Source organism: Pezoporus wallicus, unplaced genomic scaffold, assembly GCF_028554395.1.
Source record: "Pezoporus wallicus isolate ANWC-B61680 ecotype Strahan unplaced genomic scaffold, APGP_CSIRO_Pwel_v1 scaffold_2584, whole genome shotgun sequence".
In the NCBI taxonomy this organism is placed as follows: Eukaryota; Metazoa; Chordata; class Aves; order Psittaciformes; family Psittacidae; genus Pezoporus; species Pezoporus wallicus.
The window spans coordinates 7,143,338-7,171,181 of record NW_026642851.1 but is presented as its reverse complement, the minus strand read 5'-3'; the positions used below and the strand labels follow the sequence as shown (position 1 = coordinate 7,171,181).

The 27,844-nt window shown below is 35.1% G+C and overlaps 1 protein-coding gene across 1 annotated transcript in view; it reads right to left on the bottom strand.

Annotated features, from left to right (window-relative positions):
* Positions 1-27,844, bottom strand: part of MALRD1 (MAM and LDL receptor class A domain containing 1) — a 247,062-nt gene that overhangs the window by 180,063 nt on the left and 39,155 nt on the right. The window contains exons 11-18 of the mRNA XM_057432747.1: positions 26,720-26,829; positions 21,709-21,876; positions 20,507-20,627; positions 19,005-19,151; positions 10,641-10,793; positions 10,400-10,505; positions 8,758-9,125; positions 6,204-6,616 (exon numbers count right to left, since the gene is read on the bottom strand). Of these exons, the coding sequence (XP_057288730.1) occupies positions 6,204-6,616; positions 8,758-9,125; positions 10,400-10,505; positions 10,641-10,793; positions 19,005-19,151; positions 20,507-20,627; positions 21,709-21,876; positions 26,720-26,829 (1,586 nt within the window). The remainder of the gene's footprint in view (positions 1-6,203; positions 6,617-8,757; positions 9,126-10,399; positions 10,506-10,640; positions 10,794-19,004; positions 19,152-20,506; positions 20,628-21,708; positions 21,877-26,719; positions 26,830-27,844) is intronic.

Below are 27,844 nucleotides of genomic sequence, written 5' to 3'. Positions count from 1 at the left end.
TACATCAGGGATGGAAGGGTATAGCCTCATTATTGTGAAAATAGCTGTTAACAGACTTTTCTTTACTTATTGATCGCATTCACAATTTCTTGCACACAAAATATCCCTCAACAATGAATTGTACACAGGCCATCCTAAAATAGGATTTTTTTGTTTTGATTATGTTGCATAATAATTTCACAGAGTACCTCTCATTCTCTGTATTCATAGAATCATAGTATGGTTAGGGTTGGAAAGGACCTTAAGATCATCTAGTTCCAAGCCCCCTGCCATGGGCAGGGACACCTCATACTAGACCATGTTGCCCACAGCTCTGTCCAACCTGGCCTTGAACACTGCCAGGGATGGAGCATTTACCACTTCTTTGGGCAACCTGTTCCAGTGCCTCACCACCCTCACAGTAAAGAACTTCTTCCTTATATCCAACCTGAACTTCCCCTGTTTAAGTTTGAACCCGCTACCCCTTGTCCTATCACTGCAGTCCCTAATGAAGAGTCCCTCTTTGGCATCCTTGTAGACCCCCTTCCGATACTGGCAGGCTGCTATGAGGTCTCCATACAGCCTTTTAAGAGAAATAATTAATGACCTTTCTCTATGGAGCTTCTTTATGACACTTGATTTGCTGTTTCTCTGTACATCTCAGCCACCTCTCTAAGAGTAACACTCTTTACCCAAGTATTCTAGAAAGGGTCAAACATTCCTACCTTTTCCACCCACTCTCTCCCCCTCTCCCCACCCAGAGCTTCCTGCTCCTAATGTATGGGAAACTACACAATTACTTTGATTTGTTTTCTCATTATATATAGAAGCCGAAACTGTTCAAAACTAGTTTCTTTCTAACACTATGAGTAGTAAGGGTACATCTTAGCTGCGTGTACTGATATGCAACTGTAACAGGCTGAAACATAGTCTTCTCACATTGCTTTTCACACTAGGAAATAGCCTCTTCTTGGAACAATAGAAAGGTATGCACAGGCTTCCAGTAAAGCTGCATGCAACTAGAATGTGAGTAAGCTTGATCAGCTCCATTTTCTGGAGTACACCAGTCCATAATTTCAACCTGACACTAACAGGTTAATGATTAGAGAAGACTGGAAAATCCTCCCACATTTAAGTTAACCTACAAAAGTATTAACTTTGTTCTAGGATTTACAGCAACAGAAGATAGAGAAAAAAAAAAAGAAAGCAAAAAGCTGTAGCTGTAACTAGTCATATTGACAGTCATCTACTGTCTCGTAGATGCTGTAAGAGACAACTCACATCATACTATGTAGCATCAAATGACACAAAAGCATTTTACAAGACAACTAAGTTAATTCTTTTTGATACATTTACAACCTACAGTAAAATGCCAACAAAGTCCGTTGAATGAGAACATCTGAAACAACACTGGTCAGCACTTATGCTTTGATAGCTTAGCCTGAATAAGAGACAGGCATATTCAGAACACCAGAAGAATGCAAAGACACAAGTCACATTTTGTTTTATCAAAACAGGTGTCTGTTTCAGGAAAGGATACATTTTTTTCCCCAAACTGACAAAACTTCAAATATACAAAATTGTCTTGTGAATGGTGCAACCACAATAGCTGAAAACAGCATGTTGGAGTGTCAAAGATACAAACAGTAATGTACAAAAAAGATAAGGGAATGAACTATGCTTCACCTGCCTGTTTTCCCATGTTTGGTCTTATTCCAAGCCAAGAAGTCTAATTTGCACCATAGCCAACATAATCAGGCATATATGTTTCAGAATCAGGAACTTAAAATACAGATAATTTGTATTCTGCACTAAGAACAACATAAAAATAGCACATCAGGTATTAAAAATAGTAACCAGATGTCTAGGGTTGAACAGTAGCAGTCATTTTTCTCCTCCTTAATAGCTTGTGTGATGCTGTGTTTTTGACTTTCGGCCTGAGAACAGCACTGATAACATCAATGTTTTTAGTTGTTGCTAAGTCATGTTTACTCTGACCAAGGACTTTGTGAGTCTTATGCTCTGCCAGAGAGGAGGGGAAGCCGGGAGGAAGCAGAGGCAGGACATCTGACCTGAGCTAGCCAAAGAGGTATTCCATACCACAGCACGTCATGCCCAGTATATAAACTGGGGGCAGTTACCTGGAAGGACTAGACCACTGCTCAGTTGGACTGGGTATCAGTCGATGGGTGGTGAGTGGTTGTGTTCTTTTCCCTTGTTATTTCCCTTATCAATATTATTATTGGTGGTAGCAGCAGTGATTTGTGTTATACCTTACTTACTGGACTGTTCCCATCTCAATCTTTCAGTTCTCCTCCCCATCCCTCTGGGAGCAGAATGGGTGGAAAGGGGTGAGTGACAGAGACTGCATGGTCTGATTTACGGCTGAGCTTAAACCACGACACCAGAGAAAGAAGGTTAGTTATTATTTGTGTCTGTAGAACATAGTGTTATTCTGTATTCATAGCAAATGTATTATTCGAGTTGTCAATCAATATTCTACTACTTTGTAAGCTAATACCTAACTGATGATAGGATTAAAATTGTTACAGTGGATTTGGTTGTTTTATTTTTCTTAACCACTTATAAAAATAGGAAAATAGCAAATGTATCTTGTATCTAATTGCAATTTTATTTTGCATATAAAGTTCCATAAATCTAGTATATTTCAATAATTTTTCATTATTTATTTTCTCCTGATTTTGGTCCTTGTTTTTCACGCTTAAAGGGAGAAAGTTTTACATTTGAAGGGAAATGTAAGGTTTTATATATGATGCTCAAAATACTAAAAGTTTTAGTAATTCTACTCAATATAGTATTAATAATTAATCAAGTACAACGTATTTGCATTTTTTTAGTTTCATAACAGTCAACAAAAAAGACCAATCATTATTAAATAATCACAAAATATTAGACTCCTTTATGCATTACTTACGCTTTATATTACTTATGCTGAGTATCAAAGGACTATAATCACCTTCGCTAACAGAAATAAAGATATATATATTGCAGATAAGCAAAAAGTGAATTGGATTGGGGTAAAGGTTATTATAAAGGTAATTATTTTTCGGTTTTTTTTTTTTTCCCCTCAGCAATATGTTTTGCAATATAGTCAAGTTGTCTTAAGTATCTTTTGGTGGACACAGTAAATATGTGATTTATATTATGACTAAAAGCAGACTATGCTGCCCAAAAGGACTGAAGTACAGAGTTTTGCCATTGTTCACATAATAACAACCATTTCATTTTTCTGTATCCAAATGAAATTTGAATTCATAGAGCAAGCTAAGACAGCTATATTTATCTAAGAATTTTTGCACTTTCTTTTGTTCAGAAACTATTTCAGGTGTTATGATTATTGAAGGGAAATAAAAGTAAACGCAATTCATCATCAATATAAGTAGGCTACCATAGACAGATTTTTATTTTGCTACCTTTTGAAATTTAAGGAAAATACATGTAAGTAAATTCTCAGAGAGAGTAAAATAAATGTAGATCAAGTACATTAAGAGCCTATTCTTTTTCATGTTGATACAAGTGTCCCATATAATAAAAGGGGCATCTTGAAATATATTTAAACTTGTAATTTTTACCAAAAAAAAATCTTTAAAAAAAGTCTAATTTCTTGTAAATTATTAAATCTTTTGCAGATTTCTATGTCATACCAGCTCTGAATTCAAAGGGAAATTCTAAATTACTACAGCTGCCAAACTGAGTTTTATAAGCATGGTTTTTGGACCAATTTTGTTATTTGGCTCAGAAAAATGCATTCCTTTCATTTAAATAGGCTAACCTTAAATTTCCCTTCCACTCACCTAGCTACTCCTGTTCTGCTCCTTGATGTCACATTTAACCCCCTGCTGTAAAACATCTGATTGAACAGCAGCAAACTTCAGCCACTGTTTGATTTCATCTAGAACAAAGGTTTCCTGAGAAATTTAAGATTGTGAGGTTTAGTGGGAGCTGGTGTGAGCAAAGGAAGTCCTTATGTGCTGTTCACCTTTGGGTTTCTGCCAGAGCATTCAATTAAAGGCCTTACAGTTTCATATCTATAGAGTTCCAAACTTTCAAAAGGTGATGAGGCTTTCAAGAGATCCTCAAATATCTTGCTTTGTTGCATTGAATTTTTAGCTGAGAAATCATCCTTTTCTTAGCAGTTAATATATAGGCACAGTCATTTATATATTCCCCAAGTTAGCTTCCTATGTTGGTAAATAAACTGAAAACATGAGTTTGATTCATAATGCCTCTTGGAATAAATGATAGACTTACATAGAGAAGAGGAAGAGGTGGTGGTATCAGCTCTTCTAGATATATGATCACCTCTTACATTTTGAAGAGAAAAAGCAAGATATAGGTTTGTGTTTCAAAAACTTAGGTCATCTTTGGTCCTAGAGGCTAACATTTTCTATTCACTAGGAATTTCTGAAAATCCTAACATGACTGATGAGACACTCAGGCTAGAAATTAAGAAGATTGGGAAATGAAGATAGATATTTTGACCAGGAAATTACTAAAAAGTTCTATCTTATTTTCAGACTCTCAAGAAAGGAAAATCCATTCTCAAGTGAATCTAAACATTTTCTTTGACCTATGGAGGTGATCTACAAGACTTTCTTGATGTGAACAGATGTGAAAACACTAACTTTATAGGGTGTAGGGTGCAAAACATAGTAAACATAGAGGCTACAACTGTAACAGTCACTCAGCCAGCAGACAGTCCCAAACTGACAGGCTGTTACAGTATACATCTCAGTATAAAAAAACTCAGAGAAAAAGTGATAACAGACTGTGAAGATTTCCCTATCACCATCACATCCTTAGCCTTGGAAGTAACCAAACACTATACACATCAAAGGAAAATTGAAAAGAGGTCAGCACATGGCAACTTATTAGCAAAAGAAAACTTGTTCTCAAAATTCCTGAGTTTTGAAGGGTTGCAGGTTCTGACACAGCAACCTGTCATAACAAATGTGATACACAAAAAGAAACATAAGGTCTTGACCTCTTTCTTCTGAACAAATAATCACATTATATCTTACACTCCATGCCCAATGACTATGGAAAGCAACACTATATGAAAAAATTGCAAGATATTTCCATTCCCAGCACAGAACAGGGCAAGTACAATAGAAAACCTTACAACGTTATCACTTTAAAAATATTTTAAGTTACTTAACAACCTTTTTAGCTCTCAGGAGGTCAAGTATATGACACATGGGTTTATAGTTCTTTATACAAACTAGCAGGTGAAGGACAGGTTTTCTTATTTAAAACACTAACACAGAAAAAAAAAAAAAAGAAAAAGAAGAAAAAGAAAAAGAAAAAGAAAGTCTTTGTTAGCATTATATTGATGCTTGTTTACATTCCTACAGCAAAGGGTTTTGACCAAAAATGAGCACTCTTCTTCCAGCTGGCTTTTCCTCCAAAGAGGACAGAACTTCTTTCCACTTAAAAATTATATTTTGTGAAATAAATATGGGACAATCTAAAGAAAATATTGCATTATAGCAGACTTAAAAGGAAAACCTTTCTTTTTATAATATGCTTTAGGGGGGTTCCAAGTTAATTTTATGACCAGTTGGCAGCCAAATGACCTAATATCTCTTGCTCTTCTAATAAGCCTGCAGGTTCATTAACCCAACCAGAATAAACAGATTATGCATAGTGAAAGGTAAATAACATATACAAGTTTAGATTTGTAGCTGTAACTTACAGTATCTTTTTCCAAATGATATTTGATCCTTGACCTAGCCTTTCACCCAAACATTTCAAACTGATATTTTTTGTGACATTATACATTTAAAGATTAACTTGCAATGCTGGAAAAATAAGGCAGAGAAGAGGATATTCCTTATAACAGTCCTTCTTTCATGAATGAATCCAATTTTTTGCCAAATTGTTCTGTAGCAGATTCAGATAAGGTAGTTTCACCAAATGCTTAAAAAAAAAAATAACATCTACTTCAAATACCATATGTTCCTGTTCAAAGCATTAAAATTAAGTATTTTAGGGGGAAAAATAAACAAACAAAAAAGCCCTCCCCACCAAAAAAAAACCCTGAAACAGAAACCAGACATACTCAATGGAAATAAAAATAAGCCTTAAAAATATATGTCAAAGTAAATTTGATCAGACAGCTAGAAATAGCTTTGAGATTGCTATTATAGCAGTTATATACTTCATTCAGCAATTAGGCACTTTGCAACCTAGAAGGATCATACCTGGAATGGCTTAGAGCTGCTGATGTAGAGTGTCTGTCGGATCCATCTGTTTCCTTGATTTCCAAACTTGTACCACAACAGCCATCCACCAGTATTACTCACAGTTCTCTGAAAGACTGACAGCTTGTGAACTTGTTTTCCAAACATATGATAATGAAAGCGAAAAATGCATGTTCCATTGGCAGAAGGGTTGAAGAGAGGACTAAGCAAAACTGCTTTATCTTTAAATCGGTGTGGATCAGAGGACTCCATGTAGAGGTAGTGTCCCCGCACTGTCCCTGTTGTGTGATCCTTTAAAGGGCCTGTATTAACTGTGGGGGTTGGACCCTGTATTCTGATCCAGTCAAAGTCATCCTCAACATCCTGCTCCCAGTTGCACAGCCCATTTTCAAAGTTACACTGTAGGTCAGGGTCTGAAACATAAACAGAACAGACTGTCAAGTGAAAGCAGTATCAAAAGGTGATTGTGATTTAATGTATTTTTCTCCTTGCAAAAATGTCTAATACAGAGAAAATCACATATCTTTTTGCAAAAAAAATCCCTCTGAAGACTAAACATGCACTTCCCTGGACCACAAAGAAAAATAAATCTTTACTTATTTAACTCCTTTTCAATACGTATCTGGGAAACTACATAAAAAAATGTATTGAATAAATAGAACTGTAAATAAATTTTTGTTACTAAATACTATTAAATTTATGTATTTTTTTTTAATTTCAGCATGCCAAGTTTTTTAACTGAAATTTTACTCAGTTAAGTAGTTAAGGAGTTAAGACTGAGGTTAATTGGAGTAAATAAACTGCACAATTCAGTCCTGTAGGTATGTGCAATAACTGATCTAATACGTTTTCGCACAGCAGAAGTAGTCCTAAAATGGGTTGTGGTTTAGATCATTATTATCCTCAGTGATAGCAGCATGATAGCTTTATCAATGCAAAATTCAAAAGAGGCATTTGTAACAGTTTATTATGATAACTTTATTTGACACCAAGGCAAAATATATTGATTAGCTCAATTACTTTTAATTTAAAAAAATAAAATGTGTCTCAGAGGTGGAAAACTGGCATTTCATCTTCAAATCTGCCCCTCACAAACAGTAACTGACACAATAGCCTTTCTGTTAATTAAGCTGTTAGTTTTTGATGCTTAAAACTGCAAGTCATATTCTATTTTCTTACTGTAGAACTCAAAATGGGTTATGAAGAAGATAAACATTTTACAAGTGGGAAAAATGAGATAGGCTGCAAAGCCTTCACTTTCTTTTCAATTCAGATCAATGTTAAGTTGATATTCAGAAAATATCAGTGCAGCCTCATATGCTCCCAAGCACATAAGTTGTCCCCTGTTCGTCAAACTCATTGTGATTTGCATTATTTAGTTACCTCAGGACATGATAAAGCAACTGCTAGGCAATTTTGTATTATGTTAATGTTCTTGAGTTCTTAAAATTGATGAATGCATCCTTTGGGGAGAAAATCATCAACAGCACCTTTTCGCACTACAAGGTGAATGTCAAAAATGTGACCGACCCAGATCGTTCTTCAGTATTTAGAAATTTTTTCTTTAAAAAGGGATAGTTATGCCCGGTATGGCTAGTGTCTTCCAGTACAGATACTTTTTCTAGGTAGAAAAAGTATAGGTCATAAAAAGAGATAGGACATACGTTCCTCTTGCTCCATGTACATCTTCCACTGTATTTCCATCAGTAGAATCAAAGGCAAAATCATCTGGCACACTGTGAATCCTTTCTTTTAACTTGTAATGTATGCGTGTGTTTGTCATGGTTTAACCCAAGCTGGCCCCCTCAACCCCTCAAGTGGGATGGGGAGAAGAATAACAATAGAAATAATGACAACAATAATACTAATTCTAAAAATGATAATAACAGGAAACAAAACCAAAACCAAAAAAATAAAAGGTGAAATAAAATTTCAGAAAACCCAAGTCATGCACAGTACAATTCCTCACCACCTCCAGACTGGTACTCAGCCTATCTCTGAGCAGCAATGGGGATTCCCAACCAACTCCTCCCAGTTTATATACTAAACATAACATACTGTGGTATGGTACCCCTTTGGCTAGTTTGAGTCAGGTGTCCTGTCTCTGCTCCCTCCCAGCTTCTTGTGCCCCTCCTGACTGGTAGAGCATGAGACTGAAAAGCCCTTGATCAGGGTAAGCGCTACTTAGCAACAACTGAAATACCTCTGTGTTAGCAGCATTGTTCTCACACTAAAGCCAAAACACAGCACTGCACCAGTTACTAGGTAGAAAATTAACACTATCCCAGCCTAAGCTGAGATAGTGTTTTATTAAAGTTAAAGAAATACGATTAGTTTGGATAAAAGGGATTGAACCACATTTACCCTCAGTTATAACACATCATATGCATTTATGTTAAAAAAAATTAAATTCAATCTTTTTCATCAATACCTATATTCAGTTGAATCAGCACTGGCTGTGACATTGATAGGCTGTAACTTTTTTACTTCAGGGATGAATTTGAAAAGTAAAATTTGGTTTGATATAAAGTGAGAAGTAATGGAAATTACTTACTACAGCTGTCTTCATCTGATGCATCCCCACAGTTATCCACAAGATCGCAGACCAGTAAACTGTCAATACATGCTTTTGTGTCTCTGCACCAGAAATGATTAGGACCTTCACAACTTAATGCTGGAGGTGGAAGAGCACAGTTTTCAAATGTAATATCATCAATAGCTGAGACACCGTCATAAAAACCTAGACTGATTTTATCAAGTGAGAATTGGAAAGGATGTGGAAGGCGCCCAAGCTGAATGACTTCCTTCAGCCATTGATCTCCCTCATTGTAATATGCCCTCCAAAGGACAGTAGGTTGTTTCAGTCCATCCACAAGCAATTGCATCTCTGCTGCCCCAACTGAATGTCCATAATTGTAATACCTAAAAAGATTTAAAAAAAAAAAGGGTGAAAAATAATGAGAATGGATCATATTAGGTATAATGGCCAGTATCTTTTTTTTTTTTTGCTATAGCTCTATGAAATATAGGCATTCCACAGTGCCTATTATCTAGCTTCATGTAATTCAATCTAGCTACATGTAATTCAACCCACTTTCTGAATGATGCTAGCATAGTCTGCTGTATGAGTCTAAGGCTCATTTCAAGAACTGAAGATCATGAGAGAAACAGCACACTTCATTAAAACCCATAACTGAAGAGACATTTGCTTTCATATTAAGCAATGAACACTGCTCACTCGGGTTGCATACGTTTTATAAATTCAATTTAATATACAATTGAAAAGTTTCAAGAAGGAAAAACAGGACACTTACTGAATGCAAAAATGCACATTCTACCTGTGTTATAGTTAACATCTTTTATTTTACAGCATTTCTGGAGCATCTCAAAGCATTAAAAATCATAAATACTTAGGTGAGCAACTGTACAGCAAAATTGGGACAGAACCAACAGTTTGTAATTTCCAGACCTATACTCCAATTTCAAGTCTTGAGTCTTTGATAAAAAGACATTTCCTCTTCCTACGGCAAATGTATTTGACAGCACCAAGAAAAACGGCACTTAATATCATCAAAGTCAGACCAAACATTTATTTAGAGAGTAGCACTACTTTTGACCTTAGTAAATGAATCATCATAACTTCTTCTGGCCCTCTTTGACAAGATTGCACAAGGACGGAAACAAGACAGTAACTAAAAGTTGATTGTTTTGTGTTTTGTTTAGTCTTTTTTTTTTCCCCTATCTGTGTATATAACCAAAGGATTGGAAGCAAAGCACCAATTCTGGCACTGGAGCTCCTGCTTAAAGATGGTACAATCCAGTTTGAATACTGTAGGCAAACCAAGGAGCTACTAGATTTTTAGATGGTTTCCTTGAACAAAATTCCACAATGTTTTCATATCGACTGAAGTAGAAACATTAGCATTTTTGTGGTATTTGTCTGTGTGTATGTAGACAGAATCCTTTAACATAATTGTACTCCAAGCCTGACAACAGTCATCCCTATGTTTCAATTCTGTTCTCCAAGTGCTTCAGCTTATTTCTGCATGTTTTCGGTGAAGTCTGTATGATTAACAAAAAAACCCAAATAAATACTGCAGAGGAAGGTGTGTCTATTGTAAACTATAACCTCAGTTTTAGTCCAAGAGAAACAATGTGAGACGATCCATACATTTTAAATCTAAGTTATTTCATACCAAAAGGACAATGTGCAATTTGATCCAGTTTGTCTGAACTTTGGGCTTCGTAGCTGAGCTATTTGTGAAATGCTGCTGCTGGTTTTCAGAATGAACATGAAATGACCTATCAAATTAAAAGAGAAAACAAATTTTCAGGCTGAAGCAAAAAAGTGTTTCTAAAAGATCTTAAGCATTCATGGTCTCTGCTTAAAATCTGATTAAAGGACAGATGTATCTATTCAACTTCTCTGTTTCTTACCTTCAGGCTTGTCATATGTGTGATCCCGGAGCGGAGCTTGCTTCTGAAAAGCAGGTGCAAGATCACTACTGGAACTTCTTACCCAGTCAAAGCCATCTGCACTTGCAGCTTCAATCCAGCCACAGCTTTCTCTTTCAAAGTCACATACAGCAGCTGAAATTAAGGAAACATTTTACTTTATCTCTGCACATGACGTTACTAAACAAACTTTGTAGTATAAAAAGGCCATAAAATATTTCCAGTATGTCGCCAGTATTTCTTTCTTCTAGAAAGAAGTCTAGGAAAGAATGTGAGGAGGCAGAGTATAGCCTCATATCAGAGATGAGGTATTTGTTTCATAACAGTTGGGTAAAACAGCAGTCACACAAGAACAACCAAGCCATCATTATATGCAATGCATTCAGTAAAACAAGCCCTTCCCTCTAAAGGCACTGCAACCAAAGCACTCAAAGCAATTGAGGAGGTGCTGAAAATAGACTTCACAATCCTCAGGTTACAGAGCAAGAGAACACAGAGCACACAAAGCTGTAAAAAGCCTTCTGCAAGATCTTGTGGGGAATCAGTGTTAGAGCCAGAAATCAAATCCCTTTTTTCCTGAAACTCAGCAAGTATACTAATAATAACAAAGCTCTTCCTCTAGTTATAATGCGAATTAAGTAAAATATTGGGCATTACTGAGATACTATGATATTGGTAATCTCTGAAACACAAACTACTGAAGTGAAAAAGATTTGGAAAACATTCAACAGCATTCTTCAATTCTTCATTTAACAGAGCAGTGACACTTTTAAAAATGTGTATAATACAGAGTGTCATGCATAAATGAATGTTAAGAAATATATATTATATTAAAATGAACGTGTTTTTTCTCTTTCACACTTAAAAAAAAAAAATCAAAATCCTCATTAAATCACAAAATTATGTTTTTGACTCCCACAAGTATATGGCCTTTTTATAGAAAGCATTAAGAAATTATTTCAATATTTTAAAAGTGACAATTAAGTAAATACACACAACAATATTCAGACATAACTGTCAGAATTCCACCATTATCTTTATAACATTACAATTTCCAGTGGCCATATCACTACAGTATAGGAAATGCACATTTCAGAATCATATGAAGTCTCTTGGAGAATAGAATTATATAAAAGTTTATTCATGGAAAATATGGAAATCTTTTGGTTTTTTTTTTTTCTCTTCTTTAAGAACTGTGTCACATTAAGTCATATATAATTTGTTAGAAAGAATAAAAACAATATTAACTAGACATATTAGTATTGTTGGTTAGGGCTCTTAAAAATATAACATTCTGTGAACAGAAATCTTCAGTTATTAATGCTGCCTCAAAAAAAAAATCCATTCCACAAACATGGAAGACCAATTAACAATTAAGGGATCAAAGAAAATACAGGTTTGCTACACATAAGGCATACATAAGAAATGTCAATGATAAAACTATATAGATCAATTGTGACAAAAAAAAGTAGAAGGAAGAATTTTTGGTAGCATAAAATGAAGACAAGAATATTTGCAAATATTCAAGGACTTGGCATGATGGAAATGACTGAAAAATCCACTGACAGAACATAATGATAAGGGAATATGGAGAGCTATTTCTGATTTGCTTTTTGCTCCATTGAAGAACATGTGCCATATTCCCAGAGGAACAGTAACAAAGAATATGACAAACCTTGGACACAGATGGTTACACCAAAAGAGGCAAATAAAGAAGACACAATTGTTAAGTCTAAGCCCATACTTCTTGCATCTGTAATTTGTAATAGAGACAAAGGATAAAAGAAAGGATGCACTAGACTATACATTTAACTTAAGCATTGTTATTATATCAAGCTAAAATAAACCTGAAACCTTCAACTAAATCTTAAACCAAGTATTTAACATCTGGAATACAGGGTGAAATGCACTTGGCTCTTGATACTTAATAACACTTCGATTACCTAATTGCCCCATAACACTTTCCACTGGTACTTCTGTTTCAGACAGATTATACAGAAAGAAAGGCTGTTGCTTGGTTACTTCTGTAATTTCTTTTACAGTGAACACACACAAACTAATCTGCCTTTTCTCTTAGGACTTTATTTTCTGTCTTTCTCCTATTTCTTATTTTCTTACATGCTCTCTTTCTGCAGCAAGTGGCCCTATGGACTCTGCCAGGCGGTCTTCTCCTCATATTTGAGGAATTTATTGCTAGTTAAAATTTTAATTATCATTACTGTATTTTGACATTTAATTCACCAAAAATTTCCATCTTTTTCACCCTTTTCTTTTTGGACATTATTTCAGCTATTTTTTAATGCCTTTTACTTCTAACATATACTTTTTGTATCCATATACTTTGCTGCCTCTTTTAGTGTTTTTTTTTTAACAAGCTCAATAGTCGTGAAGGAACCATCACTATCACAGAAATATTATATTCACAGTGTCACCCCAAAATGAGACCATGAGTATACCATTTAAGGGTAGTTTGTTTTACTGATGCTTATTGAAAGCTACCTTTACATCTTCAGCAGACTTAGTTTTCTCTGAGATGATTTGTTCCCACAAAACTCTATAGATTTCTTTCTGGTATTGGGTTCTTCAGCAAAATACTTTTATGGTTTGAGGAGCTTCACCCAAAGACCTTCACAAATCAGATGTGCAGTTTTTCTGGAAGTTGAATGATGCTTAACAAGAATTTATGAAAAAGTCTTGATGAAAATGGTATGTAAAAACAGATTAAGACATTAACATTTCTGCAAGGGTATAGAGTTCATCAATCGCTACATCCTCCAAAAATCTCTATGTGTCAGCGCATGTTATGTTTAAGCAAAACATGCATAACATCATCATTACTATCCTATAACGTTTTCTTGCACTTTAAAGCTGTTCTTAAAGTCTCTAATATGCCAAGACTTTAATATTTGTTATTAATCAGTAATTTTAAGATGAATTTAGGAACTTATAGCTGTATGTCATCAAGAAAACAATCTTCAAATCTAGAAACTGAGACTAGCTTAACTCCAGACATACTTGTCCTAGTAAATTATTTTAAACCCCTTTGGAACACAAACATACTAAGAAGTGTTTTATCTGTCATCCCATTTGCTAATTTCATGATTCATACACACTCAAGTAACACTGTAACTTGTAGATGTACTGGACTAATTTCTACAATAAAAAATTATTACCAAGTGGTAAATTTAAAAAAAAAAACAACAAAACAAACACAAACAAAATAAAAAAAAAACAACCAAAAACAAAACCAAAAAATAAGTCACTTTTTTGAAGATTGAAGAAGTTTGATCTTTACAAAATCCCAGTTACGGTTCCCTTCTCCCCCACTTTCCAAATATAATCTGTTAAAGTTTAAGGGGGGAGGAAACTACAGAAACTACTTCCACATAAAGATTTAGAGTGAAAAATAGAATGCTAAAAATTTTCAGGATGATTTTCTCATCTATACAAAATTATAGTTTGAATCCAAAAAGACAGACAGATAGGGTACTCTGTTACAGATGACTACAGAGAAAAAAAAAAAGAAAACAAAACCCCACCAAACTAAAAAACACAACAGAAAAAACAATAAAAAACAAAACACGCAAAAAAAACCACAAACAACAAAAAAAAACAAACAAACACAAAACAGAAAAACAAACAAACACAAAACAACAAAACCAAACCACCAAAACAAAATGCTCCAGAATATTTTCTTCTGCTAATTCTGTTAGGGAAATCCACTTCAATATCCATGAATCTGCAACTTGTACATAAACCGGTGTATCTCTTGTGAAATGAGGAAGAGTTTTGCATACAAGACAGGTAAAATATATGGAGGCAAAAGATTTTGTTATAAATAAAGCTAGTGATTTCACTGTGAATCTACAAGGTAACTGTACGACAATCTCCCATCACTAACTTAGATGTATGACTTGCAAAGATGGAGATTTTTACAGGGGGGAAATAAAATCCTGTGGGTGCACAGAAAATACTAATCAACCCTGCACCTAAACTAAATATTGCCCACCAAAACCCCCAAATATGCTGTCACATGTAATTGTTACAGTTTGATTTTAATAGATGATGATATTAAAATTATCTTCGCTATACAACTCTGATTTTGACGGCAGTCTATTCTGCACAGTGAGGCAGATCTGCAATCATCTAACTAAATGCAGTTTCATAACATCATTTTTAAGTGAAATAGAATCCAAAAAATCACTGGTTTATTAAATCTGACATTTTTCCAGAAATAACTCCTTTCATTTGATATTGTCATTTGCAAATGCTTCTCAGGTTCTTAATGTGAGTGTTAACAGTGTATTGATATGGGAAATAAAGTAAATTAGCTCAGAATCTCTCCATTCAAAAATATCAGTAAAATCTGAAAAAAATTACATTTCTTAAACAACATGATAACATGGTGATTTAGGCTGCTGGATATCCAGGTCCAGGTGAAACAAAATAACAGAAATTTATATATTTGCATTCTCTAACAGTCAAGTGCTTGGCTTTCTATGTCCATTAAAATGCTTTTTCTATATAGCTGAAGGGGAAAGCTCCTGGTTTTATTGAACTAAACAAAAAATAAGATCTGATGGTCATTATTAAGGCCATCTGGCAATTTACCCTGTGTTCTCTGCCACTGAAGCTCATGCCATGTTTGATGTCACAGTGGATAATTTGTGAGAAACTAAAGTATACAGGAGTAACTATAAAATGAGATATACATTTACACAAAATTTTACACAGAGCTTTGGAGACAGAATTGGAGAAGTTATATTTATGACTTCTGAGTCTTATAGAAATTCTGAAAGTGTGTGTGGTCTCTGGCAGTAAAATGCCCTTGCTCTTTCCCCGATCTGATCTTATTCCCTGCTTCATCATCATCATTCATAGGTTGGAAAAGTGAGCATTTAGACTGCAACAAATATATAGGGTGCAGACCTATATATACTGTACATTAATATCCCAGAGCATAAACACATGATAAGATAGGTATGTTAGGCCACTGCTGTAAATCCGAAGCTTGAAAAAGACTTTCCTGTTGCTTTAATACATGGAAGTTATGTGTACTAGTTTATAACCATAAGAAATTCTTCAGCTGTAGAAGAAAAGCTATGAGCTTTTAGCAGTACTCAAGAGAAAAGATTTGGGCTTGTTTGGAGTTTTTTTTTTTTTTTTTTTTTTTTTTTTTTTTTTTTTTTTTTATTTTTTTTTTTTTTTTTTTTTTTTTTTTTTTTTTTTTTTTTTTTTTTTTTTTTTTTTTTTTTTTTTTTTTTTTTTTGGGGGGGGGGGGGTTGGTGGTGGTGTGTTTTTTTTGGTTGTTTTTCTTTTTTTTACTTTTCTCAACTAACCTGAATACATTTGAATTATTTTTTTCAGTCCAGGACATGACCCAAGGATGGATGCCGAGAGATGAGAAAATTACATGGTGATCTTGCTTTCTCATTGGTTTTGGTGGACCCTAAGATCTAAGGAAATCATCTTACTGGAATTTAAGATGAAAAGACTGAAATAAAAAATATTTCAAAATCTATTTTAAGCTTATGTAATATCCTTGCCTGGTTCTCATACCCAGAGGAAAAACTTACATTAAGAAGCACACAATCATCAGCAAATGGAACATCATGGGGAAAAAAATTAATACTGAATAAAGGAACAATGTAGTTGTAGGTGGTGAAATCAACAAAACATCTGTGTTTAGCCAAGCTAAGAATTAGGAAAAGTGACTGAGAAAAACCAAATACTTGCATCCAATTGCAAAAATATGCATAACAAAATGTAGAAAGTAATGGTGTACTACATAAACGTGAAGATAGTGAAATGCCATTTGAGAAGTATTATAAGAGCTATTCTAGTGCTGTATACTACCACACTAGCATGCTGAAATACTTGCAGAGACATTTGCATATCTACATTCTGCTTCCTACATTACAAACTGCGCTGCTAGAACACATTGAGCCAACTCCACAATACAACGATTTATAAGTAAGTGATATATTTAGAGCAAAGATCACCATAAATATAATGGTCCCATTGTTTAACCTTTAGCATGTCATTGTTAATGTATCATTTGGGTAAGGAAGACTTGGGTATAATAAGGATTTCTTTGGTCATATAATCAGAGAAACAAGAAAATCAGTTGCCTTATAAAGAAGTTTGTGATTAATGATAATCTAGGAATGGTTAAACACCTCACTGGACATTTATCTTTACTTTTAGATCAAATTTTGAAATGGAAACTCATGGTAAATAGCTAAGAGGAAGGGTATTTTGAAACATAAATAATCATATTTAAAGTGAAAACAGTAGATTTTCATTATCTTGATTAAAAGCTACCAGTTAACTGCTATCTCAGAGCTGTGGTAACTGATGTTGTATGCAACTAAATTTATGTAAATGTTAGTAATTAAACTATTGATTTGTACATGGCATTATTTTGTCAGAGAACAAAATCCTAGTACAAGATTTTGAGAAGGATAATGGGAGAGCAATGCAGACCATCATAACCCAACAATACATACAATGTATAAGCACATTTTGAAGAAAATTACAAAAAAATGCAGCAAATCAAAAAGCAATAGAGTGTAAAAAGGGTTTTAATAGGAGTAACACTTGCAGGGAGGGAATAAAGAAGTAAAACAAAATCTTCTCAGCAGTGCCCAGTGAAATGAGAATTAATAAGCAGTTATTCCACTGTGAGGGTGGTCAAACACTGAAACAGGCTGTCCTGAGAAGCTGTGTAGTCTCCATCTTCAGAGCTATTCAGAATCCAAATGCATAAAGTCCAGGGCATTCTGGTCTGGTGGACCCTACTTTTAGCAGCAGGGTTAAACTGTGTGATCTTCAGAAATTCCTTCCAGACTCAACTATACTGTCGTAACAGCAGAATTTTTTCCCCATCAAGAGGAAAGTTATTCTGTCTAGTGAATGTTTAATATTTCTGGGTTTAGCTAAACAGTTACCTAGTAAAACAGACCGCAGTTTTTCAAGCTCTTTATATTTTGGATACAAATCTTTCTAAACAACTAAAATATTGAACATCAATGCTCTAGCCAAGAAAGACTGGATAGTAAAACTGTAGTAAAATTACATAACTACAAATAGAAGCTGTAGTTATTTCTTTTATCTGCTAAAAGCCAAATAGATTTTTGCTTATTTGAGCAACAGCATCTCTCAAATTTCCTAATAAATACTATCAAGTATAAGCATGAATTTTGGATTGCACTAAAACCTGTGAGGATGCTTTTATGCTTTGTGATATAATACAGCACAGTCAGAAATACAATAAGGGTCTTGTCTACAATATTTCTGTTATTTATGGGAATGCTAAAAACCACCATGCTCTGAAATAAAAACAAACCAACCACCCAGTACTAGTTATTGCTCATGGCAACTCCCTTTGAAAATGCATCACAATTTTTATAGCATAGTTGACAATTCAGTGAAAAGAGACTCATTTTCAAAGACAGAAAGTATGACCACAATTTCTTATGCAGAGCAGGTAATTGAATGAATAGAGTTTCAGGAATTCTAATATGTAGCTTCAAAACATTTTCAAGCTCCCTTCTGACTGTACAGTGGAGCCGGACTCTGAGATGCATCACCACCCTCTGCTTTTCCACGTGTTAGTTTCTATGCACAGAAAATCCAAGCATGTAGCCCAGTCAGCAGACACAGTATATCCAAACAGAAAAAGTTGACGCAGCCTAAATCATATCTTTGACCACGTCTGTGCACAGATACTTTTATTCACCATGTACAAAACATACAATTTGGACGTGAGTCTGTGACCACTGCATTTTTCATGTTTCCTATCTCACCATTTCCCAAGTCTAACTACAGGAACATCTACCTTTTAAGAGTCATCTCACACAGAGGTGCCACAGCATTTCCAAGTCTGTACAAATGCAACATATTTCCCTCACTTTTTTTTAAACATAATTTTTTTATGGATGAGAGCATGTGTGCACAAATTCTGTTCAGTTTATTTTCCAATGGCTTCCTGATTTAGTTTCCAATATATTACAGATTAAGGTTTTACTCATAATAGCACCATACCTGATATTGAACATCTTGAGAGTTATAAAACAAAATACTCTATTTTAAGCAACACTTTCCACTAAATAATTAATCAAAGGTCTTTTTTTATGGTTTTAATGCTAAGAGAGAACTAGATGTTACAGAAAATTAAAGGAAATAAAACTCAGAGGAGAATCAAAATAAAGTAACTATTCCTCAAAAGCTTTTACTTTACATTATAACACTTATGAAGTGTTGAAAACTCATAAAAGCCACTCATGAAAACCTGTCAAATAGGAAAACATATGTTACAACTTAGATTTGTAAATTTTCACTTACGGCAGTTGGCTTCATCGTGGCTATTTGAACAGTCAGGTGTAAAATCACAACATCTGTCAGATGAAATACATTGTCCATCCCCACATGAAAAAAGTCCCAGTGGACAGTAAAAAGATGAAGAATTAGCATCTGCAAATTCTGTTTGCCCTTAAAAATCAGGAAAGAATATGTAAGTGCATATATATAGATAAAATTGAAAGAAGTGCTTTTTAACATCTTTGAATGTAGTAATGTGCTTAGCATGAGGAACAACATCACCGTAAAATGAGCTAGATTACATCTCAGCTGGTAAGAAATACGGCAGATAATGTCTGAGGTTCTTGAACTACATATTATTCACCACAACATTCAAGCTTTTGTATGAAAAATCATCAATAGCACATTAAACTTCCATGGCCAGGATCCAGTTCAGAGGTGAGGCACTGTGTACAGCAACCTGCTGTTTCCCTCAGTCAGGGGCTAGGTCTTTCACAAAAGTTTTCTGCGGTAGTGGTGGTTTCTCTGCATTCACTCACAATGAAAATTTCAAGAAACCGAAAGTTTGATGTTTCGCCAGCACTAGTTTGCATCTCAACCTACACATTAGAAAACACCCCAGATTTCAATAAAAGGGAAAACAAAAAGCCAAGGACTACTGGTTATACTTGAGGAGATTTCTGGAAAGAGGTTAAGTGAGAGGAATATCATTCACCTTTTCATATTTTTCATTTAACATTTTTAGCTATCCATATTGTTATGCAGACATTAATTTTTTTTTAAATCACTCCCTTCTAAAAATATATTTGTTACTGATAGGTAAATAGGACAGTTGTAGGGAAAATAATTAAAGCATAACTGATGTTTCTTCAAATACCTAGCTACCATCAATCAGATTTTATGCAGGGATCAGAGAAGCCTTAAAGACACAGCAAGGAATTTTTCTATTATGCCTTTAAATTATTCCAATAATAGAGACTCCATCATTACCACTGACTGCTTATGTATCCATGCAATTTTAAAAAACATCATTAGTAGTCAGGAGGAAGAAAGGCAGCAGTCTGATAGAGGATACAGTATTCTATGTTTCCATCCATTGGCACTTCAAGATTACAGAGTGTGAATATACAGATAAATTTGGTGGACAGTTACTGTATGTTATGTATTTGACACTAAAGATGGGAGAGCCTTCTTGCCCTAAAGATAATGCAGTGGAATTTATTCTTCAGTGGAAGTTACAAGATGCTTTACTTCTGTTTCTGCATCCAAGTGTGAATGTGGGCAGGTACTATGTAGTAAGTGATACCTGGAAATTCCTACCACAGCTCAAGTCACAGAACTAGCATAAACTACTTATGAAGACTCTCACCCCATGTCACACACTAGCATCTATTAGAGATTACAACATATGGACTATTTCCTCAGATTATCATCTACTTTCTTAAAGTTATCTCAAAGTTGTCAGTCAAATCACAGTTACACATAACAAACATTGAAGAAAATGTATTGAAAAACACAGTACTTGCCTTCACTTTCTTGGCTGACATCTGAAAGTGATTTACTCACAACTCCACATTCCTGTGTTATACTGATATCATCAACAGCAACGGTAGCATTTGTTGTTAGAATAGTAGCTCGGAAAATAATCTGTAAAGACAAATAAATAAGCTCACTAAAGGTGACATGATAAAACACATACCTATATATATTCCTTTCTAATTTATGACATCTGTACAGGCATTAAATACCACCTATAACCAACTCTGAATACCAACCATCAGAAACTACAATTGAGATTTGATCCAAGTCAGAAATCTACTCCTCGTCACATCCATAACTACCTTTCCTTAGGGAAAGTTATGCAATCGAGATGACCTTGCTTCAATCCAAACCAGTAAAACTCATTACTTGAAGGAATTGCTGCCTGCTGAAAACAGTTAAAGTTTTAAAAGTTCATATTTTAAAATTATCTATTGAGGTTTACAAAATAGGATGGTTTACAACTCTGGCTTTATCTATACTATGCTTGCTGAAGCCAGCAGTATGTGGTACAGTAAATGTAGACACTGTAAGGAGGTGTTTGTAAATACAAATAAATATTTAGGAAAATATTTAAGAAACCAAATAAAATATTTAGGAAACCAAATAAATATTTAAGAAGACATAAATATTTAGGAAACCATAAAAGGAAGTAAAATTCAGTCTAAATTTACCAAGAATGAGAATTTAGTGCCCTTTCTTTTAGATGAGACAAAATTAAAATACTAAAGCTGGATTTTTATTTCCTGAATTCTCAAAATCGAGCTGCTGATTCCCCTAACTGTTCCCAAGTTTCAGTAAATTGTAGCAGCCTGTAAAAATAAACTTAAATTTGAAAGCTGCTAATTGTTTCTGTGACCAATAGTGCAAATTGAACTGTCTGCCCTTCTCTTTCCTTTAGCCAACATAATTAGGTCCTCACTCTGATCAGCACTTTCTATAACAAGTTCAGTTTTTAAAAGTTACTATGCTACTGCTACTTGACTTATTACAGAAAGCTGATTCTAATGCATACAATACCAAAAGAACACTGATGTTCTTTAGTAGCTACATCTATTGAATGATCGGAATGGATTTTTTTTATATGAACATTCAAGAGTAGAAATTTTGGTTTTATATGAGTAAATTAATTCAAAAGGCCAAATCAGAGTAACTTTTTGAAAGCAATGTAAACGTAATTTCTAATTACCTGAAAAGGTAAGTCTGTAGCTGCACTTTCTACAGGTATATTCACTTTTGTCCACTGCATTTCAGGCAATCCTAAAATGTCATGCAATTTTTCCAAACTGCCATCCAATGCAGTTCTCTTAAAGACAGAAAGCTGTGAATCCTGAGACAACCAGTACCAAAATCTTACCTGTTAGAAGAGATTTTAATGAAACACTTTTAAAACAACATAACTGCAATAAATTCAGTACTGATTCAAATATGTACATTATAACAAGGAATATCATAATAGGTCTAAACACAGCCTTGGCATAAAATAAAGATGTACAAGACTGTGGCATGCTGAGGAGCAGTAATGTCTAAAGATAAAACCATAATTAAAAGTAAAGCTTATTTTTAAAGCTTATTTTAAACTTCTACTTGTCAACGGATGCAGACTGATTGATACGACTTCCCTTAACTCTTTTTAGCTCAGTAAGGACATAGAAACCTCCCAAAGATTATTTTTCTTTGCAAATGCTGAATATAGGACATATTCGTAAGTATGTTAGTCTCAGAACTGCAACAGCTGAGGTACTTACATGAAATAAACCTTATTTTCTATTTCCAAATTCCACACAAATGGAAATTATCTGAAGACAGATGCTTCAAATAATCTGTTGAACTCCTGAAACAAGTTGACCAATACATAGAAAGAAAAAATTGTAGGTGGATGAGGCTGCAAAAAAACTGCTTGCCAAGCAGAGAAGATCAGAAAACTGTAAGGATTCCAGTTCACTGTGCCTCCTCTGCACATTCAGCTGAGAACTGCAGGGAAGAAATAAGATTTTCATAGACTTTTTTCTCCTTCCCTTTGAGTCCTTTTTGCTTCTTTGCATACTGAAAGGCTAAAATTTATTCAACTGCAGACTCTTCATTTCCCTGAAAAAGCCTTGATAATACTTGAATGCTTGTGAAAGTAAAACGAGAGCTGTAAAAATAGCTCTTCCCATCCAGTTTTCTGCCCATCTTCATAAGATCTTACACTATGAATCTTGGATCATCACACTACAGAGAGAAAGTTTCCTTGTATTTTTTTCATGTTATATCAACCTTCAAACAGATTTAAAAAATATAGACCATTTCATATGAAACATACATGGTTTTGTTTTGTTTTTGCAAGACAGTAACAAATATGAGAAAACCTATCTTTAGCCTCAGGAGAAACACAGATGCTTCCAATAGCCAGCTTTCCATTAAACGTGAGAAAAAGTCTTTTATTTCAGAAACAGCTCAAACAGCTGACACTATAGGCTGTACAGGTTGTAGAAAATCATTGTATTAGGGACTGTAAAGGGCAAAACAGCCTTAGGCTAGTGGTATAATTTTTACTTAATTTACTGTGAATTAATGAGAATTTCTAAACACTGGGTGCACTACTGAGAAAAAAGAACACAAACAGCCACAAGAAATCAAGCACAAACTTGATTACTGCTCCTTTCCCAGGCCAGTTTAAGTCAAACACTTAGCCAGTCCCCTCCTTGTCTTAATTTTTCCTCATTTTTGCCTCAGGTTACATTCATTCTGGCCTAGTTCCTTTGGTGAGGCAGGAGATTGGGCATACGAGTAATGGTTTCTTTCTCATACTCTCTAGGCATTTCCGTCTTCTTATTGCTTCTTACCGTCTTACTCTTCTTCCCCTGCTTCAGCTTAGGGCTTCGACAGGCCACAGTCCCTCTGGGGTCTCCCATCCCCAGGATGTGTCACACACAGCCACAGTCCCTTGGGGGAGTTCTTGTCCCTTTGGCCCAGTGTGGATCACTCAGCTTCAGTCCTCTCAGAGCCATACCTCCTTCAACATGGACTACCTCCTTCCGCAGGTACATCTCTAGATGTGTCCCTAACAATATCGCCTTCTGCGCCTCCTCTCCTTGTTTGTCCCCAAGGGTTTCTTTTTACCTTTTTCCTTTTTTTAAGGGAAAGAGTAGTTTAAGAGTAACCAGACCCCAAGAGGAGTATTTTCTTCAATAAATTACCACATGAATTTGAGAATTCCCTTGCATTCAAATAATTTACTAATAATCTGAATATCATCTTGCATGTTGAGTTGTTACCTTTCATTTCTGTCCCTGAATTTAATCCATAAAATTGGCATACACCAAAGACACAACATCTGCTGTGTACGAAGGAAGAGTTTGTTTTTGCTTGCATTACATAGTACAAGGTGGATCAGTGGTTAGGAAACGTACAACACACTATTCCTTTTTAATATCTTCTGGCTTTATGGTTAGTGGAGTTGTTTTTTTGATTTCCCATAGTGTATTTTCATGAGTGGGAAGATAAACCAAAATATATTAGATAAACTTATCAATAATTCAAAACACTTTCATGTAACATTTTTCCCCCACTAGAAAGCTTAAAGAATACAAGGCAGTAGGTATACCCTTTTCAAAATGAGCTGTTTGAAAAACTGTACCCTAAAAAAGTCTAGATGTAAGTTTATGTTTATCAAACAGCTTTTTAAACAAATTTGTGCTTTGTATTTCATTAGAAATGAAGTTACCCTCCATCTCTGTGTCTATATATTCTACTTTACAATAACTACTTTGTCCATTAAACAGCATAAACAGACAGCTAGGACTAGAGATTTGCTCCTACAACTCCAAAACCTTGAGCTAAATAAAGATAATTCTTAGTTGACATCTACAAAAAAAACTCAGCTACAAAAAGATGAAGAAAGAAGCTAATTCTAAGTTTCAATTAGCCATCAAGGCATAATATAAAATGGTTATCCCTCAATTCAAATTTTCTTCATTTTCTTTTTTTTCTTTTTAACTAGAGCCAAGAAACTTGTAAAGCTGTTAATAAACATACATCTCTTTATGTAGATCCTATTATCCTCTCAGTGGGACATCCAACAGAGGGCAACATCTTGCATTTATACACAGAGAGAGTAACACACCAATACACATCCTAATGAGAAACCCCTAATCCTTGTTCTTTCCCAGAAATAAACGCCTGCAAAGAAAATGTGGCAGAAAGCCAGGCTTCCACTCTTCAAGATATATATATGACTGGGTAAGAACTTGTTCTACTTTCTGTTGAAACTGGGAATTTTAAATATATTCAGTGTGCTCATATTCAAAATCAAAAATGGCTTCTTCCCTGACTTTGAACTAGGGAAATATATGTGTATGTCTGCTGCATCTGTGTTTATTTTGAATGCAGACCAGACTCTGTAATAGATTTATTAATCAGTGATTCATCGATTCACATACAAACTGGGCCCTGCTCACCTTAAGGGGTTCTAGGATAAATTAATCTGAATCTGAAAGTTTCTTAACTACTCAGTATCAAAGTCTACAAAAGGGACATGAAACCACTTGAACAAATGCACTGTGCACACAAGGTTGTTGGCGTCCCAGGAATAATGCAACACACAGGACTCCAGTAGGATGCTGTGAAGTCTTCTGTGCTCCCTGCAGCAGAATTCTGCTTGATTTAATTTTACATCTATTTCATTTCTGATTCTTGACAACACTAAGAAGCCATGTGAAGATTAAGAACTGAGAGAGGGTGTTGAATGACAGCAAGAAGCTGTTCTTAAATTGTTTAAGAGACTTCTTAGTTGCAAGTAACAACTGTTCAACTGAGATCCAGTAACACACTGATATGCATAGTCTAAGGCAGGTGCAGTCTCAAGTAAAACAGATTTATGTAAGTCAACACTTAGTTCATGTCTCTTACACTAGAAAAAGCCTAAAAAGCTAGGTCCTGCTAGAATATAATTGTGCTATTTATTGGGCCTTCTAAGTGCAGTTCCTCTACACACTTTTTGTTTTAAAAAAGTTTTTCTGACTGAAATTACTGTTTCTGTTCTATATTGAGTCTGAAAAATTAAAAAAAGTCTAAATTTTGTGGGTTATTTTTATTTCTATTTTTCTAAAGTCTCTTTTTGCCACTTCAATTTATTTTGACAAGTTTGCCCTACCTTTCCATTTTCTCCTCTGTGACTTCTGAAGTCAGGAGACAGTATGCAGTAGCAGAAAAAACCTCAGAACTACACAACTTAGCTTCTCCAAAGTGTGATATAAGCTTTGACAAGTTATGGAATAGAAAATAAAAAAAGTTTCCAAAATAAAGTAAAAAACCCTTATAAGACTATGCAGCATCTATTGAATTTATATGGTGCCAAAAGGATGAACAAAAATAGGGAATTCCCAAAAAGTTAGGAATGTTTTCCTGTATTTCTTTAGTAATATATGTATTTAATATATTTCTTCAAGTTCTGTTTTAGAAATATATATTTTGTTGAAAATTTCAACATTCTAGTTTTACAGTTGTATTTTCATTTTTCACCCAAGACTTTCCTATTTTCTAGCTCTCCTGACCTTTTTTTTCCAGGTAGCTTTCTAGTTTTTCAGATCAACCAAATCATCATGGGTGGTTGTTTTCACGTTCCTCTGCTGAGCCACAAGACATTTGACAAGAAAAGCATTTCAAGGTAAACTCTCAACTACTGCACTAATCAGCTTAAAAAGCATGGCCTTCAAACCATCAATTAAATTTTAGTATGCGTCTAAAACACGGTAGCTAATTCTCTCTGGTCACACCAATGTAGTTAATGTCTATAGCAACTTCAAACCACAGGTCTCCTGTTTTTTGACATTGGATATGTGTTTCCTGCCTATGGAAAACAGTGACTTTTTATCAGCTTTTTCTCAAAAGGCATTCCTGCTTCAACTGTGAATTGATATGGCCCCTGGTGTCCAGATAGGCTTGCCACAGAATGCAAAAAAATCTGACACATAACCTTGAGTCATGTGGTAGGTGCTTTAGAAAGAATAATAATCAGATACAAAATTCTGGCAGCAAAGCAGTAAAAATCCTGCTGCATCTCCCTCCTCCAAAATAGTTAGTCTGTAACCTCTTCTGCTGATAATGAAATGGAGCCAGTTTTTTCAGCAGCAACAGTCATAGCATGAATACTGTATCTGCACACCAGGTAAAGTGATAACTTACAGAGGTGGGGACAGTTAATGTCAAACGGTTACCTGACAACAGGAAAGCCCAGGGGACCGCCTGACAAAGAAAGGGCTCCCCAGATGAGACATGGCCATCTTTGTATTCATTTGGTATGATCCACTGAAGTAAATGAATGCCCCTGTAAACAAAAATCAAAGAAATATGAAAAATATGCAATGCTCCAATGGCAAATAGCTGCCTCAGAGAGGTAACTACATGCTCCGTGAGGCACATAGAGCTTATTCATAAATGTAAACAAGCTTTGCCATCAGTTCAGTCTCTGTGGATAACAAGTAGGGGCTTGTAACAGGCTGCAACAAACATCATCTATGCAGGCAAAGACAAAATATAATGTTAAACATCCCCTGCCTCTTTCTTCTACAGGAAAATTAACATAACTGAGCCCAGAGATGAGGAAAGAGAGAGAAGGAAAAAAGGGTATGTGGGCAGCCATCGCCAATGCTACCCTGTAATGGTGCCTGCAAGCACTTAAACTGGAGGAAGTAAATACAGAGCCCTGCAAAGGAGGATCAGAAGTTGCTTCTGTGAGGGCTTTACTTTGCAGGCCCTCTAGATGTATTGTTTCATCTATCCGCTTAAGGCAAAAAACTTTCATCCTCCAAACACTACAACTCTTCCCCGACACCTTCACACGGTGTCTGTCTGCTTTTCGAACAGTCTGGCAAGAGCAAAGGGACTGCAGGAGCTGCAACACTGAGCACCCTGGAGATCAAACAGCATAGACCTCAGCTGGCCTCCCTAAAGGACACATTTTAATTGGCTTAAATAATGTTTCAAACAGAATTTAGAACAAAAATTAATTTCCTGTAGGGTACAGTATTCACTCTCAGCGCAGCCCAGCCAGTTTTAAGCATGCTAACAATGTTGCAGACCATGGGAGCCAATGGAGTAAGCTATATTTTCTCATGGGGTCCACAGACTTGACATTGTTTTCTGTGCTAGTGGGGATGAAAGCTTAATTAAAGATCTAATCTGAACTCTGGCAAAGGAATTGCCTTTGGATTTCAACTACAGCAGATGCATTTCAGACAAACGTAGGGAGGGATAAACATCTTCAAGAGGCCCTAAACCAGCATATTTTGAAGGCTGTCAGTGCTGCTTTTGCTGAATACTGAGTTTCATGAAAGTCTGTG